The 21,594-nt window shown below is 37.3% G+C and overlaps 1 protein-coding gene across 1 annotated transcript in view; it reads right to left on the bottom strand.

Moving 5' to 3' along the window:
- Positions 1-2,359: 2,359 nt before the first annotated feature.
- The window catches only part of SPATA7 (spermatogenesis associated 7), a 40,289-nt gene continuing 21,054 nt past the window's right edge, over positions 2,360-21,594 (bottom strand). Inside the window, exons 5-12 of the mRNA XM_010003742.1 lie at positions 19,382-19,515; positions 9,914-10,392; positions 8,765-8,831; positions 7,100-7,170; positions 6,082-6,135; positions 4,948-5,025; positions 3,200-3,257; positions 2,360-2,848 (exon numbers count right to left, since the gene is read on the bottom strand). Of these exons, the coding sequence (XP_010002044.1) occupies positions 2,360-2,848; positions 3,200-3,257; positions 4,948-5,025; positions 6,082-6,135; positions 7,100-7,170; positions 8,765-8,831; positions 9,914-10,392; positions 19,382-19,515 (1,430 nt within the window). The remainder of the gene's footprint in view (positions 2,849-3,199; positions 3,258-4,947; positions 5,026-6,081; positions 6,136-7,099; positions 7,171-8,764; positions 8,832-9,913; positions 10,393-19,381; positions 19,516-21,594) is intronic.

The raw sequence follows: 21,594 nt of genomic DNA, 5'->3' as shown, positions 1-21,594 counted from the left end.
TTTTTATTTGTGGAATTTAAGTGTGAAATTCTTCTTAATCTTTAATCAGACTCATGTTGACCACAAGCCAAAGTTCGCTGAGTGATCTTTTTTTTTTATGATGCACGAGTTATACAGTGTAATGATAGGTAAGGAAAAAAACCCTAAATTCCATTATTGACCAAGATTAGAGAACTCAGAATGGAGGGCCCCAAGAGTGGCTGAAATTGTGACTGAGAAGCAGAGGCTTTTTACTTGGATGTCTAACAGGTATACTTGGATATGTCAAACCATGATCTTTAGTTTTCTAACCTCTGTGCATCCTGCCCTTCAGCTATGTGTGGTAAGGAATAGTTGTTTTGGGGATGGGAGAAAGGCTTTGATCACTTTTGATGGAGGACAAGCCACCACTGCCCTGTACTGAATCACCCCTATGGATGTGTTGTTTCAACAAGACAAGCTCTGATGGAAGGATGCAGAATCCTCCCGTTATCTTACCTGCTTTGCAGGGAGCCAGAGGACTCAAGCTGCAGGCCAGATCTACAGGCCTGCAGGCAGCTGAGTGGATGAAAAGCTGGTGCCCACCTGCACAGCTGCAGGTACATGACTGAAACAGACCCCAGTCTGCTGCCATTGTCAACAAGTCTAATTATTGTGGCCAATGAAAAGTCTGGGAAAGTGCCTTTTTCTTGTTCAGGGAATTACGTTCTGTGCTGCAATGCTGATGACTGCGATGACTGTGCCAGAAATGGTGCTTTTGTTTGATTTGCTTTCTCTACTTTTTTTTTTTCTTCCACCCCCATTTAAAACAAACAAAAACGTTTATGCTTCAGAAGTGAAGCAGAGGTCTATGTCTTTAGGAGCTACTTCTAGCTGCAACTGGTCATCTAGCTTACAGAATCATTAGTTTTTGGTAGATGCTCAGGAGCGACAAGGGAGGCAGGGGGTAGCAGTTGTATGTAGGAGCCATAACCACTTGGGTTTGTCCTTGGAGGAAGCAAATTAAGACCAACCCTAAGAGGTATTTAGGGACAGGCTTTTTCCAGTTCCTAAGGCTTCTTATAGTTCCTCACAGCAAGACAATATAACTTCCTGGCATTTCCTCAGAACCTGTTGAGCTTGGTGTGCAGTAACGTGACCACCAGGTAAGAAGAGCACTCTGATTAGAAAAATAAATTTGGTTGATTTGAAACAAGGCATATGCTAACTTCAGTTTAAACTTTCATCATAAAATAGACCCCCTTTTCTTGATCTGCTGTACAAGATGCCTGATGTGTATTCTACTAGATAGTCCTAATTATTTTTCAAAATTACTCATCCTTTTTTTCAAAACCAAAGCTTTTTGCAGAATGTTTTGCCAAGGTTGCCATTAGTGCAAGAAATTAAACCATGTATTTGCAAAAAGTTAAACCTTTGTGCCATTTGAAAACCACTGCAGTCTTGTCTTTGCAGAAATACCAGCTGGTATCATGGACAACTAGGATTGATTTAGCTCAAGAGCTGAATATAGAACAAACAAAAGAGCTGTGTATTAAACAGCTCCAGAGCTGCCATATGCAGTAGCTAGAGATAAATGCCTTTTTCAGGCCAGAAAGCTGCCAGGAGGTTGGGCGAAGTCTGGGAACAGCTAATACTGCAAAATGGCTCTTTATACCTGTTGGTACAAGAAATAAGACAAATTCATGGTCGAGGGCTGAAGAAAGAACCAGCATCTACCACAACCAAAAGAAATTCTTATGTTGGGCAAGTTGCCTGTCCTACTCATTCCTTATTTCACCTTAGGTAATGCAAGGGAAAGGTGTGTTTCTTATGTTCTGCAGGTACTGTAAAAGGAAAAAAGTTGATTATAAGAACTGCATGCCTCAGTGGGATTTAACATCAAACAATGCCCCCTTTCCAGGATGTACAAACAGTTCCATCTTTGCTCTGCAGATATGCAATATACCATGACTTGATGTGGATAAGCAAACTGAATTATTGCAAACTACAAAACCCTGGATCTTTATAGTAGGACCACAATTGTACCAGTCATTAATTTATTTATTATAAATAAAAAAAATAAATACTTAATAACTTACTGTTATTTCTAAATATACTTTCTAAAAATATACATCTAATTTTAATATTCTCAAAAGTCTGTTGCGTTATACAATTATAGACAAACTATACAAGATTTTTTTAATAACAGACACTTTACGCTTCAGAGACTACATTACTACAGAGATTAATGCCAAATTAACAATATCCTGCTAGAGAGTTTGAGCAGTATTTAGACAGATATAAACTGAAAGTACAACTAAGAATTTATTACTGTTTAACGAATTGCAATTCTCCACAGAACTAGCTCCATCCCTATTTACCAGCTAAGTTTGGGCTGCTATTATGAATAGTCATGTGAGATCTGAAGGGCCTCCGCAAAGCTTTCCTTAAGATCATCAAGTTCCTTGTTGGTTTCCAAACTGTCCCAAGTAATCAAGTTTAAAGTTGCCTCACATGAGGGTGAGGTGTCCAGGTCTTCCTCAGATTTCACACAAGAATCAGACTCTGTCCTGCCATCCAGCATTTCAGCAAGATGTTCTGAAAAGTCATCCCTGCTCTGTGCCTCCTTTAAACTTTCCCTGTGTATTGGTGATGCAAATTTGTTTGATTCCATTAATGGTAAGTCCATGGTCCCAAAGAATTCTTCACTTTTTATAGCTTTTCTTTGCCTCTGACTTTTACTGGTAAACTCAAGCTCTTCCACTGTATCAAACTCGTGCAGATCTAGTGAGTCAACGGCTTCCCAGTCTGCATGGATTTGCTCCACACCACCTCCTGAGCTGCAGCCAAGGTCTGCTTTCAGGACATCCAAAAAGTGGCGCATTTTGCTCTAGGGGGTGAAAGAAGAAAGGGGTGACAGTCCTCCAGCCCCACGGCACCTCTCTGCCCAGCACTCAGGGCTTAATTCTGACACAAGGAAATGCAGGCTGTCTGCATTCAAGTGACTAGATTATAAAGCAAGTGTCACCAAACTGAGTTGACTGTTGTCCCTTGTTTGTGCCTGTGACTCATGATCTACCATGATCGATGAGTCTGCAAATCTACTTTATGGAGAGAATGCTCCCCACTGAGCATTCTGGTTATTTTTACCCACAAATACACCAGTGCATTTCCACTGTACTTTGGAAACATCACTGAAATCATAAGCAGAGGGGGAAAATATTACAGGGGCAGCACGTACCTCATCCAAACGGTTCTTATTTTCTTGTATATGCCACTCAAACAGTTGTTCCAGAGCTCTACAAATGAACAATTACATTATTTCACAGGAAGAAAACCAACTTTTAACAGATCTACATACAATAATTACCTTAGTTTTGCATTTTCATTTCTTAGGTGAATGGGCCACTGAGGTTGTTTCAGTTTGGTGGAGCTAATAGTGGCCTTCCAGTACCTGAAGGGGGCCTATGGGAAAGCTGGGGAGGGAATTTTTACTGTAGCAATAGGACAAGCGGTAATGGCTTTAAACTGGAAGAAGGGAAGATTCAGGTTAGAACTTAGGAAGGAATTCTTCAATGTGACAGTGGTGGTAGTGAGACTCTAGAACAGGTTTGTGAGGGAAATTATGGATGTCCCCTACCTCAAAGTGTTCAAGACCAGGTTGGATGTGGCTCTGAGCAACCTGCTCTAGTGTGAGCTGTCCCTGTCCATTCAGGGGGCTTGGGATTAGATGATCTTTGAGGTTCCTTCCAGTCCAAACCATTCTATGATTCTATCAATTCTGCTCTGTCACACAGATGGCTGCCCAGAGTCAGTATCCCACTGGACATGTTCTCAGCAGGTGGACATAGATTTTGGCAGCAGATGGTAACCATGGTAAGAGAAACCAACAATCCCCTCATGATTCTACAGGCACATTGAAGTATCCCAAATCTCATAAGTGCACCACAGTGGCTGATATACACAAGTGTGTATAAATTGAAATAATTTAATAATTAATAATGTAATAAATTCAGCTTAAAAAAATTATCCAGAGAAAACTCCTCAGTCCTGAGAGCTCTCCTATGTTGCTTAAGCAGGAGGAGAAAACATTTTAGCACAGAGAAGTGTTCCGTGACAACTACGATACACAGTCACTAGAACTGACTTCCAGAAGGTCAAGTGAATTTAATCTAGCTTACATGAGAAATTATTTTAAAAAATAGTGGAAGAAGCGTTTTAAGGGAATATAACATTGCTGTAAAAAAGAGCCAGAGGAAGCCTACCCTTGGAAGTTCTTAAAGATTAACTTTTTGATTTAATGTAATTAACATGCTCATGGATAGCTTTGACATGAGAATAAAAAAAAGTGCAGAGAATAGGAAAACAGCTGACAACATGATAAACCCAGAGGAAGATCAGAACATTATGCTGCAAGTCGACTGCCTTGAAAATGAAGTTACAAAAATGGGTTAAAAGTATCAGAAATACTGAAGGGTGGGGTTTTTTTTGTTTTGTTTTTTTTTTGCTATAAACTGAGAGTTCTTTATCAGAACTGGTACAGAAAAGAATTAGGGAGTACTACATGAATTGTATCAAACCTGTGTTGAAGACTGAATTCATGGTGGAACGGGAAAAAGGACAGAAGGGAGATGAACGATCTGTTGTGTGAAAGTTTAGCAACTTTGTTAATTTAGCCAAACAGCTGGTGCAGAGTAAAATTATTTCTTTTTAGCATTATTCTGCCTGGGTTTCCAGGTCAGTTTCTAACAGAGGCTTTATCTCATGGTACACAGAAGCAGATCAAATTAGACGACCCACAGGCCTTTTCCTAGTTCCCCTTTCTTACATAAAGCAAAAAGAAAAGGAACCAAAACAAAAGCAAAGGTTAACTGTGTATTTATATATTCTTAAAGGCAAAGAAATTATTACTAAACGCTACTTCCCTTTCTTACAGAGTTCATGTATTTCTGCCATAGCATTACAAATTTGAAAGCAACTGTAACCTACCTGTCAGAGAATAGCCCAAGGCTAAGAATTTCATTTGTTACATCTTCAATGAAAGCTAAATATGGAAGCTCATCTTCTCTGCAGGGAAAATAGAAAACCCAATGTCAAATGTTTTAAAACAAAGACATATTACACAGTGCAGTGGGTCCAGAGAACTTTATGGCACCTGCCGTTAAGAAGATTGTATAGTTCTGGTTCCAGCTACTATTTTTCAAAAAAGCTAATTCTATCAGGACAAACTAAGCCTTTTGTGCAATTTGCATAATAATAAAAACCCCTATGTAAAATACCAGACTGTTAGAAAGGCTGCTATGGTGCTTTGTGTTTATGCTAACTTTCTGTTGTGGTAGAAAATTAGCACTGAGATCCTTAATGAGGAAACCAGTAAACCTTGGGAAAGCATCCAGAACCTGCTTTACACTCAAGAAGAAGGTGCTAACTGGGAAGAAAGTTTGATGCTCTGAGTAAAGACCTCTAAAGGAGCTTCTAGAGAATCTTCAGACTGCAGCTGAAAATTGCTGATCTGCAATGGAAGCTCAGGAAAATATAAGTGCTTATTTGACAGCCTCAGTTCCTTTCAAACACAACTCTTTGACATACTAAATTCTTGTTAGCATGAGATGTGGCTTTCACCTCTTTGATCACATTTCTCTCTCTTTTAATACCTTGTTGATGCCAGTTGCTCTAAATGGGAGACTCCAAAAGTTTGGAGCTCTGTTTGGAAAACAAGACAGAAAATCCCAAAAGAAAATATTTCAGTGTTTTTTCTCTTTCACTGCATCTTTTTAAACATCTCATAGTATCTAGTCAGCCTCTATTGACTCATGCTCCAGTCTTGAGAAACAGGAAAAAAAAAAAAAAGGGACACATCTTGGAAGATTATTGTTATGTTAAATTGGCAATCCAGCCTGAAGACTGTAATTTTCCTTCCCTCTATAGTCAAGAAAGGTATCTGTAAGCTGATCTTTGATACCTATGTTACATCCTTAAAGTCAGGTAAAACCAAGTCAGTACCAAAGCACAAAGAATTGAATTACTTTATTAAGGTCATACTATTTCAAGTTCATCATTTTCAAGAAAGAGTTTCTAGTTTAATGATGCAAACTAGCAGAAAAATGGTTTAAGCATACTTACTCAGCCTCAATAGTCCTCCTTGCTGAAGACTGCTGCGAATACAACGAGCCGTCTCTAATCAGAAAATCAGAGGATAAGGAAAACAGCAACATAATAAAATCCCTTTATACTACCTTGCATCTAACTTTCTTCTGGAGCCATTCTGTGCTATTGTCCCACTTCCTCTTGAAAAAAGACGCAACCAGAACACCCCCAAACCCTCCTCCAGTAGCAAAATCCACTGCTTACGTTGAAGCCTGAAAGACTGGTTCAGGAGTATTATAACACCTCACTTCATGAATGCAGTGCTCTAACACCTCAAAAGACCTCAGTGTTACTTCAGATGCCATACAGACCCCCACTATCCGTAAGTGTTGTTTTTTTTAAATTAGAGTACAACTCTTTTCTCAGGTAAAAATGCCTTTGTATGAGAAGACCTGAAACCAAATCAGTGAGTCATGCATGATGCTCAGGTCAGCAATAAGGAGAATCAGCTGGGAGCCCTTGGATTCTGGCCTCATTTCCAACACTGTTCTTGTATTGTAGACATTATTCTAAATCTCAGTGTTACATTTTCAGAAACAGATGTGGAGAATACCTCTGGTCTGCAGTTCTCACGGATCATAGATTCAAAAGGCTGGATGTCCGAAGACCTCTTTCATGAAAGGAATTACCAGTTGGAATACCAGTCCAGTATTAAGTTGTAGGTCTCTATAAGAAATACTTAGCCTACAAGCTCAGATGTATGTTTGGATATACAGAACTTATAGCTATATTAATGTGTCATTGCTCTCACTCATGACAAAAATTGCTCATATATATCAGAGCTCTCTTTCTTAATGTGCTTCTCAGTGGAAGTTATCATAAGAAAATAATTAATTTTGAAATTGGGAAAGGGCATGTATCTAAAAATACCCAACTAAGCAAAAGTCCTGTGAAATAAAGAGAAATGGTAGTGAAGGCTTATGGCTTAAGCAGCAGCTATATAGAAAGCAAAAAGGAGTGCTTCAAATATTCCCTCCTGCTATAAATCAGGCACCTTAGGAAGGAGTAAGGAAAAGCAGCTATTTCTCTCTCAGGCTCATCTACAGTGTATCTTCTGTCTTCAGCCTACAACAGAGAGATAAATCTTTATTATCTGTGCAAATACACAGCAAATTTTACTACTAAAAGGTACCTAATAAACTATCTGTGTTTAAGCAACTCCACAAATTCTATACGTAACTAAGACATATGGCAGCAAAGGATCATCAGCTTTGACATTCAAAATTCTAGCCAGGGGCAACAGGAGGTGTGGAACATTTCTCCCTTGACAAGTATGTCAAAGATGAATTCTCTAAATGCCAGAGCAGGTCAATGTCACCAACAGGAGTAAAATCTAAAATCCAGTATGCAAAAACAGGAGCCAGCACTCTAAATCACATCTCCTGTGCAAAATGGGTGGAAAGTAAAGTTGCTGACTACCTGCACTCTAAGTTATAATACTCTGAAAGGGCCACTGTAAAGCTACATTACTTACTGTTGTCACTTTTACAAGAGCCAAAGAAAAAGCCAGATACAATGAAATTAAATTGAAAGCTCTTCATAGAACTGGAGTGAAGCCTTCTACACAACCATTTAGCCTTTTCTTAATGAGGTCATATGCAGATCAGCTCAGGTGCTATCTCTTCTATTTTCAGTAAAGCTATAAATACATATGCTCTCTCACCCTCTCCTCCAATGAATTAAGCATCATTATTTGCCTTATTAAGCTAGAGACATGAGGAGTCTGATCCCATAGCCTCTATGCAGGAAAGCCCACAATTACTCAAGTACTTCTCTTACATTTGACAGGGCTGTTTGTTTTAAGGACTTGTCTGTGTAATGGCTACAATATAAAGCACAAAGTAAGAACTTCTGATAAAACTCTTCCATGCAAATGTTAGTACAAATTAAGACAAAGTAACTTCAGATTTGAAGTCTTAAGAAATGTTTCATGTCTTTTGCCTGCTTTCCTCTGCCTCCCAAAGATGCTGCTAGTCCCTTTCCTCTGTAAAATGTAACAATCTTTAACCACCACCCCCTAAGGCAATTTCTGAAAGACCAAATAACCAAAAAACTAAGTTCAACTGTCAGAAATACTGAGCAGTTCAAACAAAAAAGAGGGATGAAAACATTTATATGAATATGACAAAAAAATACCAGGAGCTGGTACAATTTTCATTGAAGCATTCCAAGATGCATTCAGCAAGAAAAAAGCAAACAGAATCAAGGAAAACTTCACCACCCATTGGTTTGGGTGCTTCCTCAGAGGAAGGGACCCCTTGATTCCAGTTCTTCTGCGGGGAACTTTGGTAATGTTATCCCATATGAAAGTGAAAAAAAAAATAATACTTGAAAAAGAGATACCTTTTTCTGATCAAAAATAATGTAACAATTATCTATGTCCTTAACAGATATTTAATTGATAGTGCACTTGTAAAAATGTTGAAAAAGAAATTCTAAACTTTTTTAATATCCTAAGATCTCTTCACATGCCTCATTATTTTTTCTTTTTGGTCCCACTTTTCTTCTGAAACTCTCCTCTACAGAACTAATTAATATAATGACAATAATAACAATGCAACTTAAATCAGTTGTAAACTGCTATGGCAGAGACAGAGTATCTATTCCAAAATGGTGAAGGGTGTGGTAAGAGTACCCAGATGACTGATAGGTGTATTACCTTCAATGGAATCTTCTGCTGTTCAGTCATAACTTGTCTCTCAGATGCTTTGTCTGCATATGGAAAGCTACAAAATTTAGAGATATATTAAACTGCCAAGAAGGATATTTTCAAAATATGCAGGATGAGAATATCAGTGCCACTGGAGAAATTTCCTGGCAACCTAAACAGGACATAGTACTAAAATGTTTCAGCCAGTTTAGAAAATTTCTGACAGACTTCCACTCACATAATAAAATTAAATCATAGTTCATCTTGAGGGATGCCAATAGTCATACATATGTGACCCAAATCCATTATTTAACTGCCTGTTTACAAGGGATTGCTAAGTTATCCAAAATAATTGTTCAGAATTGAGAATGGAGATGATTCTATACATTAAAAAGGCACTAGGAAAATATAAGACCCACAGCAAGAAAATCAGCAGTTGCAATATTAAGCTGAAGCTATGTCTTATGAAACTGCTACTTTGTTCTAGGACAAAACCAGAGCTAGACATGCAGGCACTGAGGACACAAAAGAGAAAAGATTTCCCTTTCTGAGGTAGTATCAGTAAAAACAAAGCTACATCAATACTGTTTGATTTTAATTTGCTAAGATGTTCAATGCAAGAGAAGGACATCAATTTTGTATACAGTATTTCCTATAGGATACACTTGAAGTAATTTAAACTAAAATGATAAAACGCTAATGAAGAGCTGCATTCAAGAATTTAAAAAAAAAGTATCTTTGCATAATGTATTGATTGACAAATTGGAAAGTATGGGACTACATGGGCAGCAGTGGGGAACTACTTCCATAGGGGTTCAGTCTTCAGAAGACAAAAAGCACAACTATACACTAGAGAGAGCAAAGAAAAAAGAGAGGGAAGGGCTACCCCCAGCAGATGTGAGATCTCTCAGTTTGGATTTAATGGCACTTTCTATCCAGTTTGTGTAAAGGACACAAGTTGCTCCAGAGAGAAGACAAAATATGCCAGTGAAAAGAAAAAAGTCACATTCTGTTCTAGATTTTGCTAAGGCATCTCTAGAATAACTATTCAGCTTTTACACAACTGTAAATGAGAGCAAAACATGTTGGTTTTATGAAGATTCTGTTATAATAACATCTAAATCCCATAGTTTCCAAAGAAAGTTTTAATCTCCATACCTGTTCATGTCAGTCTGCGTTTGAGCTTCCACATGCTGTTTGCAGTGATTTTTCCTCTTCCTTCGAGCAGGAGTGTAATACCTGTACTCTGACAGGAAAGATTTAGCATCTGATATTAAGGTGCGTGGAGTGAAAGGTTTTCGGCTGTCAGTGAAGAATTCAGAGTGCCTATGTAGAAGATCCCCACAGCATACTTTGGATTTTCTTTCTTGACACCTCTGGGAATGATGAACACTCCCAGAACTACCAGTGGAGCAACGGCACGACAGTCCAGAGCGTGTTCTTGCTGTACTTGATGTACTGACACTTGAGCTGGAGCTAGATGCATTAGATCGATTCCGAGAATCTTTTCTAGCATGTTGGACTGGACTGGAGCGAACCAAACCACGCTCGCCATAAGGAGACAGTGCTCTTGATAGGTACTGTGCCTGCCGAGCGTAGGGGAAGGGACCATCTTTGTCTTCTACCTCCAAGAAGCTCTAGAGAAAAAGAAACCAAGATTTGATTCATTTGCAAATTACCAGCTTTGTGTTTGCAGCTCAGAAAGCCAGCTGTGTCCTGGGCTGCATCAAAAGAAGCAAGGCCAGCAGGTTGAGGGAGGCGATTCTGCCCCTCTACCTTACTCTTGTGAGACCCCACCTGGAGTCACTAACATAAGAATGACATGGAGCTTTTGGATTGAGTACACAGGAAGGACACAAAATGATCAGAGGACTGGAGCATCCCTCTGATGAAGACAGGCTGAGAGAGTTGGGGCTGTTCAGCCTGGAGAAGAGAAGGCTCCAGGGAGACATTAGAGCAGTCTTGCAGTACCTGAAGGGGACCTTACAGGAGAGCTGGGGAGGGACTTTTTACAAAGGCAAATAACCATAGGATGAGGGATAATTGCTTTAAATTGGAAGAAGGGAGATTTAGGTTAGACATCAAGAAGAAATTTTCTACTGTGAGGGTGTTGAGACCCTGGAACAGGTTTCCCAGGGTAGCTGTGGATGCTCCCTCCCTGAAAGTGTTCTAGGCCAGGTTGGCTGGAGCTCTGAACAACCTGGGCTAATGGAAGGTGTTCTGCGGCAGGGCTGGAACTAGCTGCTCTTTAAGGTGCCTTCCAACCCAAACCATTCTATGATTCTATGAAAGATCATGCTATTTTTTTTGGTTTCTAAAAAAAAAATTAAAACATGTTATGCATAAAAATTCAGCATTATTCCTGAATGGCATTAAGACACTGTGGCAAAGGCAAGTACGACAGAAACACAACTAGATGTAAGCCTCCTCTTCAGCTTTTTTTTTTTTTCCAAATTACAAAGAACAATTTAATAGAAATTTTATTTCTGTCATAGAACGTTGAAGAATTTGTAACTTCAAAGAAAAATACCTGGTACACTAGTAAATGTGTCTTACAATGTGTCTGAGAGGTTAGGAAGTATCATAGCGAGACAGCTGTTGTATATTTTTTTGCTACCTAGAATAGAGTCACCCACTGTACATTCTGTCAGTCAGTGAAAAGTATGTATGACATTTTACCATCTCCAAGGTCAGCCATATTGCAGAAGTAGAAGATTAAACCAGAAGCCTAACAGCAAACAAAATTTTGTATTAACTAACTGATTTCATCCGCCTGTGTAACTGTTTACGCAATCCAAGTTCTGTTATACACAATTGTATGATGGAGAAGGGAGGACTCAACTGTGTGTACTCAGACTACCTAGCAGTACAACTCCCAGAGACTGTGCTTGCACCTAGGTCCTGAAACAGTGAGGGAGACAAGCCAAGGACAGTGTTATTCTGGAAAACCTTGTTTTCATACTATGTAATCAGTATAATACAAGGCAAAATAACAGCTAAAGTAAAATGACATTAAAAAATGACAATAAAATAAAATGAGAAAACCCAACTCAAACCCAATAGCTAACAAACCTAAATTAATTCAGTTTTAACAAACTAGCTAGACTTCTAAAAATAATTATTTTACTTTCCTTACACTCAGGTAATTCATATAACTCCACATCAACACCAAGTGCTGAAAGATTTAAGTGAATGTATACAAGTAGATAAGTTTCCTAACAAGAAAATTCCATTCCTAAGGGCAGTTAAGGACCAGATTTTTAACAAACCTGAAGTTTAGGTTGATGTAGGCTAACACAGGTATTAACCTGCTGATATACTGCTACCATCTGAACAAAGAACAGAAAGATAAGGAAAGACCTGTATTGGCCATAATGCTCTCTAGTGAAATAAGGGACAAAGGGAAGTTGATTTCCATGTGTTCCATTCATCTCTAATTATACCTTTATCAAACAAGTAAAAATTATTCAGTAGAAGCATTGCATCACTGAAATCACTAAAATAATAGCTCCCCTATAGAAATCCTGAGAAAGAGTGGATCTAGTATGATATGACTTAAACATACACTATGACATGCATTTATTTATGACAAACACCCCTAACTGCCAGTTAAGTTGCAGATTCACCCAGCAGCCCATCCTGATCTTGTAACTAATTGATGCAGAAAATATTTTGAGAGACCATGGATTCTGTGGATTTCCAGTGGTGCTTCATTGCCTGAGCACAGTATAAACCTGGAGAAAATCCTCAAGAACTTGTTGCAAAGAATTGTATTATCAATATGTAGGTGGAAGTTTGGATGTATGACTTTCCCCACCAGTAAGAGACAATGGACTGAATGCCAACTGAAGTGGCAAGACCAACTGTAAAATAAAGTATGTGTAGGAATTCTGCAAGATAAGCAATACTTGCTGTAAGACTTTTGAAGTCTTCTACTGGAGGAGGTGAGGAAGGAAAAGCACCAACCAACCAAACTTGGAAATCCTTATATATTTGTTAAAAATTCATGGCATTGTAACCTACTAATATATAGTATAGGATAGCAATATATCACTAGTAAACTAAAAATAAATCATATAGTATATTAGCCTATGTAAATCATGGTATAGCTTGTAAATTTACACAGATTTACAGTTCTATCATTCAAATCCTAAAGGAAGATGTTCTTAAAAGTTCTAAGCAATATGTCTCTTAATGCATAAATGCTGCATTTCCTCATAACACTGCTACTGTTATTGCTTTGAATCTACACTATTCCATTACTTCCCTTTTGAAACTACTTAATATTTTAATTGAAAACTTAAGATTAGGAACATGTACTTTGTGGCATGTTGTAAGTGCTATTTAGAGGAATGTTAAAAAATGCAGATAGTTTACGATCAAAATTAAGTCACAGCTCACACTGTTGTCATACCAGGTATCTCCTTCACAACAATTCCACACAGCAATTTTCTCTCACATCAGTAAGATCTATCTATGCCATTCAAATACCCTGAAAGGTCCATAGTTGCTGATGCATGATGCAAAGAGGTTTGTTTTTTTTTAGTTAGCTGAGCCAAAAAAAGCCCTTCTTGATGGTGTCTCATGTGAGCCAACTTTGTTTTACTACTACAGCATAATTAAATGCTGAACTGATAACATGCGGTAACAATGCCAAACAAATGTCTGTGCTAGCAAGCAGTATAATAAGGCTTACCAGTGTGATTGTTTGCATATAAAATACTTGCAGTGGTAGCTCAGCACTATAGAAAACAGATAAGACTGGAAAGTTTCAGAATCCACCTATATAGATGTTTTGAAAAGCTAATTCCATACCCTTCAGTATGTATTATAAACAACTTAATTTTTCTTGTATAATTTTTGTTCTCAGTGATTAAAACAGTTCATGAAGCTGCAATACAAATCAGATTGTAGAAGCATTTGTAGAACACATGATGACTGGTGGCCTGCAATATACAAAATAATATTAATACTAACAACAACAATATACAAAGTTATATTAGCGAATTACACAACTACACCTCACGAAAGCTACATGTTCTTCTTCAAAGCAATTGAGAAGATCCTAAACCAAGTTAAATGAACATGCTAAACATGGCAATATTCTAAATTTGAGCATTCCTTATTTATGAGGAAGCTTAGGACAGTTCTTTTTTTTTCCTCCTCAAATGTATTGTAAGTAGAAAAGACCTAGAAGCTAAGGTAGTGACTAGATGTGCAAACCCGAGCCATATTTGTGTCAATCTTGAGATGTACTCATTCAAGCACTGAGAAAGAAGAATGTCTTTTGAAGCCTTTGCTCCAGGGTAAACCTTTACTGCCTAAACAGGCAGGCAGTTCAGCCTTCAGATACACAAACACCATCAGGAACAAGGAACTATGCTGCTGACTTCAAAGATTTTAAGAAGTGTCAGAGAATGCTGCTTGTCTTTGACTTGTCACCAAGCTTTCAGAAAATTATCTGTACACCTGTGTTGGTACAGGCAAGTTAACTGTAAGTGAGTATGTTAATTTTCTTCTGTAAGCTATATCTATAAAAACATTAGATGTTTAGCAGGGAAAAAAAAGATGACAAAATGTGCCTACAAATATTCAGTAACACACTGAAATATATTAAAGCTCTCTTCTTCAGATACAATTAAAAAAAAATATTCTATGGAGGTCTCACAGCTTTGGATATTAGCACCATCAAGAATTATAACTATTGTAATTTGGAGTCAGGAATCTTGACACTTACCTTGCTTACCAATATATGTTTCTATTCTATTGATTCAAGCAACTGAAATTTGTTTTGGAAGGTACAAATCTACTCAATGATGCATTTCAGCAATAATAACCCCTTTAAAAAGATTTAATAAACTACGTATTTATCCTTCAATTTTGTTAGTCACAAATAATTGCAGCAAGCTTGTATAGGAAGGACCCCTGAGTCTTCACAGACTCTGTGGAGGAAAAATTTAAGTAAAATCAGATCAAAGCATATCACTGTCATCTGATGGGTGAGAGAACTAACACAGAGAAAGAATCTAGACTTTTCTCTAAGTTACTTTTACTTTCTAAAAGTTTAGTTTCTCAAATGAAAATGAAAACCCACTGAGGTATCTGCTGCCTTATAAAACCCAAACTTTGAAAAGAAAGCTTGCTAAATCTACTTTCACATAAAAGAAGGTTCAAAGACACCTCTCACTGGGGTTACTGACATTACACTGAGATGAATTTAAGTCTTGAAATTAGCTTGTATGTGTAAGAAAAGGTCTTCCAATAGAACAGTTCATCTACCATCATAAGATGAGATCAGAGAGACACTTCATGAACTGCAATGTCAAGACACAGAAGCTGCAATTTGGTAATAAATGAGCATCTGATCCTTTGAACTTGAGACAGCTCCATTTATAAGTCACTTTAACATAGCTATAAGTGGGCTGAGTGCCTGTTTTTTGCTGCCTGGACAGAGCAAAATTCTCCTGCAGTAAGGGACATGCTGCCTTTACAGTTGCTGCTCTCATAACCCCCATGTATGTCAACTGTTCATTTCACTACACACTTCGATAATCAGTTAAGCACTGAAAAAGGCAAGAGAGAAAATTCACACAAATACATGAACAAGTAAAACCTGTATGAATACAATCAATCTGCATACTAGCATCAATAATAATTATTTTTCTCATTCAAAACTATGTTCCTGTTGCATTCTTTCCATCTGTGTGTGTGTGGTATTAAATTGTATAATGTGGTATGTTCCTACTTTCATATAATTCTGTGGTGTTATTAATAAGGGGTATTACTGAATGTGCATATGGAAATGTTTTAATTCAGACAACCAGCATGAGAAGTGACTGTCGCTATGAAGGCTGAGATGAAATCTGTATGGAATCCTGATGATAACATCTTTCTTTGTTGCTCAGAATGTTCTGCTTTCCTTAGTCACTTACATCTCTCATTCTGACAGAACTAATTCAAGCACAATACATCTTCAGACTGTTAATATCATAACAGTACAATAAATCTTTAAATAGAAAGCATTTGAGTAGGCATAGCCATACATAGCCATGCAAGTGTGCAGCATACAGAATTAGTAAGAGAGATTAGAAAACAGTTAATGGTGTTTCCTAATCTATATTTCATATGCACAAGCAGACAGTCATACCTGTCATTCTTAAGAAATAAAAAAAAGTCTCAAAAAACAGGCTGAAAGGGATCTTGAGATACCAAGGCAATGGCAACCATAATTCAAATGGTTAAAAGAGAAATTCACCCTCCTAGGCAGCACCCTTTTTTTTTTTCTTTGAAAAAAATTGTTAGCAGACAGAAAAGCCTATTAATAGGATATCTGACCATGGGATATGAAATACCAAGTCTTGCTCAAATTACAGATTTTGCTCACAGCCAGCTCAATTAATGTCTTTTTGCTTCAGAGAGAAGTCATATTGAGCTTTATGCAGTTTGACCCGTTATATCACTCAGATTAATGTTTAGAAACCCAAATCAGCTTTGTACAGAAAAAGAAAAGTTAAAAATCTAGGGATTTTACTAGGGTATAGCTTTCCATCCCTCGCAGCAGTTGGAAAGACTACATGGTAGAGGCATTCTATGCACCAACTGGAAGTGCTATTCTACCAACTGTGTCAAACAGCCTTTTCTCTTGTGAGGAAACTTAAAGAGTATTTAATTACAGAAGGAGTATATATAAGTAATTTGCTGACAGATAAATGAGTGCATACCCACAAATGTGCTGCTTACCCATCCTCAAGCTTTTTAGTCTAAAGAAGCCTCTAAATACTCGCTTAAAAATAACATATTTACAAAGACACACAAAGTTAACAGCTCTTTCAGCCTCCATATCTGTACTTTATCATATTTTGATTAACTTTCACACATGGTGTCAACCATCATTATTACGCTACATGGAAAGAGAGCAGCAGAGAAGTACAGGACATTTTATACTTTCCCTGCCCCTCTATTGACTGTGAGAGAAACTACAGTTCTTGAAGTAATTTATTTGCTAGCGATCATAGCAAAAGACTGCCCCATTGTGACATAGAAAATGAGTCTGCTCCTTAGCTTCACACTTAGTTTTCTGCTGAAAGCAGATAAATGAACGACACAGCATAATTATCTCTCATATCTCATATTCCACAGCTCTAGATGGAATATTTTTATCTCTGTGATCAAAACACTCTCTTTGATTAAAATGAATGATTATTTTAAAAAGTCATTAAGGAAATCCAGGTAACCACAACAGAAATAATTATCTCAGTTTATTACATATCATAGCAGTAACCTTTCATTTATCACTAGATATAACAGATAAAGAATTCACTGTTCTTGTGCATTTAAGTCCCTGTACAAGAAAGTTAAAGAGCAGGCTGCTCAGGTTCACGACACATTATATCTCTTCAGTGTCATGGTTTGCTCAGTGCTTAAGAAAATAAATGGATTAAATCTCAGAGATTTGAATAAATGTATAACACATTATATAGTTTAGAGGAATTATTTTTACTTTCTTTGGTTTTACCATTCACAAAGCACAGTCTCAACTGAAAACAGTTTCTGTGCTCTACTGCAGCATTAAATAATAATAAATGCATCAATGTGAAAAATGAAAATGCTGAAATAAAAGCATCAGACTTACCAGAATCCATAACAAGTCAATGCTAATGCATGAAACCCTTTGAAAATAGCAAGACAGATGCATACACTGGACTCAGCTAGCATTTATTTAGCTTGTAATCTAGTAAGACATTGACCTTGTCAGGATTTTTATTATTATATACATATATAAGTATATAAATATATATGTGTGTGTGTGTATATAAATATATGTAAGTTACTCCTAAATTTATATATATTTTACAAGAGCTACATTTTATGAGGCAGGAAATTATGCATTGTAAAAATATTTTCTTTAACTGTTGTATTCTTACAATTAAATGCAGCTGCTGCAAAGCCAGGAGAATTCTACTTGTCTCTGTTTCTTACATTCCTCCTGTAATGTAAGATTCTTATTAAGCATAAAACCACTTTCTACTCTTGCAACTACCTCCTTGGCAACCCAAGGTATTGCAAGGTTAACTGCTTCACGTTTGTGCTGAGTTTCATCCCAACCCAGGAATACCCTAATTCAACAAAACAATTTTTGAAGCAGTTCCAGAAATACAGGATGTATAATCAGTTGCTTCCTAATGGCAAAAGTGACTGAGATAATATAAACAGTCTGGGAAAAATAATCTACATTATGCTATTCTTTAATAGACATCCTTAGGATTTGTTTTCCAGCTGTCTCCTATTGATATACCCTGAAGGCTGGAGAAATACAATTAGAGTGGCTCAGTCATCCTCACAATGCATTATAGGACATCTAATCATTGAAGTAGAAGAATCCTCCCTTGGTGTATAAACACACATAGGAAATCAATGTATATTTTGGCAAATGAAGTGAAGTTGAAATAGGGCTTCATTTTTAGCATAAGAATATGACAGACCAATTACTCCCACTGACTACCCTTCTAACAGAAGGCACACACAGAGATTTTAATTTCTTCCTGACTCACTAGTGTTCTTGTTTATCCTACAGTGAAACATGTTTTGTAAGTCCAGCAATCAAATATTTGATCAACAAAGTGGCAAACAGTATTTTAGTGAAGATTACTCTTTGCGTTTGTAAAATTAAATAAACCCCAAATACTACAGGTAAATGAAGCATGACAGCAAAAAAAATACTTTTTTTTGTGTGGTTAATGTAATAATTAGAGATTTTATGCACACTTTACTTGGTTTTGCGATGAAATAACTTAAGGAATTTCTCTTGCCCCCAGTTTGCAGAACACAAAATGGAAGGACAAAGCCAGTATTATTGAAAAATAAAATTTGGATTTTAAATATATTTCCTCCCTTTTTTTATGCATGCCTGCACTTTCATCCACAACTAAGAGCCATGTACTAAATTTCAAAACATTATTTCTCTACACTGCAATAAGGTCACACTCAAAACTGCCTGCTGCAAAAACAAGTCACACAGAGAAAAACTAATGGTGAATTTTCTGTACTGTTTGGAAATGCTCTCCAGCTATACAGATATTTAAACTTATCTGGATAAAACGACAGCCAAAACAAGTGAACCTGTGTATATAGACAGAAAAGCACTTATTTTGATGGCTTAAGTACTATCTTCCCTTTCAAGAACTGCAATTTGAGCATGCAGTACTACTAGATACAAAATTTATTTCCAAAGCAGGACTCTGGACACAGATAAAAATACAGCAGATTTTCAATTTTTCTGCTAGGAAGGTTAGTGGCAACTAGAGTTCTGCCTTAGGAAATGGTAGAAAGCTGTAGACTGACAGAGAGGACACGGAAGTTTCAGCTGAAATGAAAGCAAGAGAATTCAAGGGTAACTGGAGGCTGAATTTACCACACACACTCTTCATCCAGATACCTGCTATCTTTGTCAGAAGGCCGAGATACGCATTTGGTGTTGGGCACATGCCAGGAAGACCCTTGTGTATTATTTTCTGCTGCTTGAAATATGCCAGTCCTCCCTCTAGAGCTGCTGCACAGCAGTGATCAGCTGTTATTATGGGAGGCAAGTAGACTAGGATATCTACTAAACAAAATTCAAACATCTACCTTTCCAAAAGAGGATGGCAGCAGCCTTCCACTCTCTCTTGAACTGGATCGGGAGGCAGTTTTACTCATACTCATTTCCTCTTCACACCTGGCTATCTTCTTTCTCAGTTTCTCTCTTCTTTGCTGGTCAGCAACTTAAGAAAGAGACAACATTTGTCAGATCCAAACTGAAATATTATACTTTTTTTGTCCTTTTTGTCCTAAGTGTTTTGAAAACATTACTGGGGTTTCCAACTGTTTAGCACACTCAAACTATTGATACTTTCCAACACACAGCAATTATAAAAAAAAAATTACTTGTATTATTAGAAGAAAAATATTAGGAAAATGCTGGTAGATGAAGCTGTATCTTTGCTTCCCTGACATATTTGTATCTCAAAACTAATACATGATTATGCAGAAATTCCAAGATCAGTATTGCTAACAGCACTCTGCTCGAAGACTCACAAGTTTGCTCTAAAGTTTTTACATATAGAACTTGTTTGACTGTACTCTCATCCAGTATTTCAGAAAAAAGAGATGTTTACTGTTAGTAAATTTGATATGTAAAAAATCCATGCTCACACCATGGAAAAAAAGCCAGTAGTCTCTCAAGTACAGAGATCAGTAGCAAAACGTGCATGTTCATGTCAAGAACATAAAAAATTAAGGCAAACACTGTGAAAGGGCTACTGTCAGACAAGGAGGGCAAATTGTTATCAACCTACATTGGTCTGCAGTCCAAGACCTTGTTCACAGTGTCCATGAAGCACAGTAGATGAATTAGGCATATATGCTACCAGATACAGAGAGGAGCCCAAAAGATGGGCAAATGTTCAGTGTTTGAGTTTGCTATCAGTCACCTACATCTGATATCTTGCATACTTTCACCTGTGTGCATTAACTCTACAGACATGTTAATATCTAGGAATTATTTACGCACACATATCCATTTTACTAAACATTTTAGTTCTCTTTGCATCCCGAGATGCAAAATCCTTGCTCTCATTCAGGGAAACCCCTCTCTTTTAATTCTTACAACTGATACGTAAAATACAAAATTATTTATTTTATGGCTGCTGATTTATTCAGCATATTTCATTGGAATACTTACAACGTAAAATTACTCTTATTAATAGAAAAACATTAGCTGAAGTTAAGATATTCTAAATTCTACAACTGAATTAAAATATGCCTTGGAAAAGAAAGAAAAAATATACTGCACCATGTAACAATTAAAATTCAGTATTTTTCTTCCTACGTTAAATTCTTATTAGGAGGTTATCCTATATTACTATTATTTCTAATTGTGTTTGTCTTACAGATGAGCATTAAAAAATTAGCTACCGGTCAGAAGTTTTATATGTTTGAGATACTCACTCATACCAGGCCAAAAGAGTGTGTCTGTGTGTGCACATTCATGGGAACTGTAAAAACTCAAGCCTTGCCTCCTGCTCAGGTAAAATGGTGATGGCTGAAATGAGTGCTAAATAAATGAGTGCTAGATAGCTAGGGCAAAAAGGAATGAACGACAGCTTTATGGAGCAAAACTGCAAATCACACAGAAGTATGGGGGGGTCTTACTTTATAAGCACGAGTAGCTGCCTGAAATAAGTATTTCCTTACACTCAAGGTGTAAGGTGGAAAGTGGGTTTGTCTAAGACAAGACAGGCTTAATCAAATGTTCTACCTGCATACCATGCCTAACAGGAATTTCTGGGCAAAGTGCAAAGCAGTGCAAATATTACTGCAAAACTGAGTTATCCATTTGTCCTTATTCTGCTCTTTACAGGATAAAGTCTGAGACTTAACGTACATGGACAGACTCTGCCTTTACTATGAAAACCAGCTACTGCAAACCTCCTCCAGGACTACATGCTGTGACTATTCTCAGTCAAAGCACTGCTTATGCCCATGAGGAAAGAAAAGACAGGAAGTATGCCAGCTAAGGCCATCTTGGGATGTCTGAAGGACCCCTTGGGATGTTACCGGTATGGGAAATGTGAAGTCTTTGCCTTCCATCAGTCATATAGTGATCTTAGCTCATCTAACCATTAAGTGTGTTCCAAAAGCTATAAAGTCACTCACACATCCTGAAAGGCAGAGGAGACATATGCAAAACAGTATGGTAGAAAATGCCAGCAGTGTATGCATCTTGTTGCCAGATTAGGGAATTTTCAGGCTAGATCGGCTGTAAAAGCTAGGAACTGTGCAACTAGCAAAGCAAGAGAGAA

This window comes from Chaetura pelagica, unplaced genomic scaffold, assembly GCF_000747805.2.
Source record: "Chaetura pelagica isolate M959 unplaced genomic scaffold, ChaPel_1.0 scaffold48, whole genome shotgun sequence".
NCBI classification, from domain to species: Eukaryota; Metazoa; Chordata; class Aves; order Apodiformes; family Apodidae; genus Chaetura; species Chaetura pelagica.
This window is presented reverse-complemented; position numbering and strand designations above follow the sequence as displayed.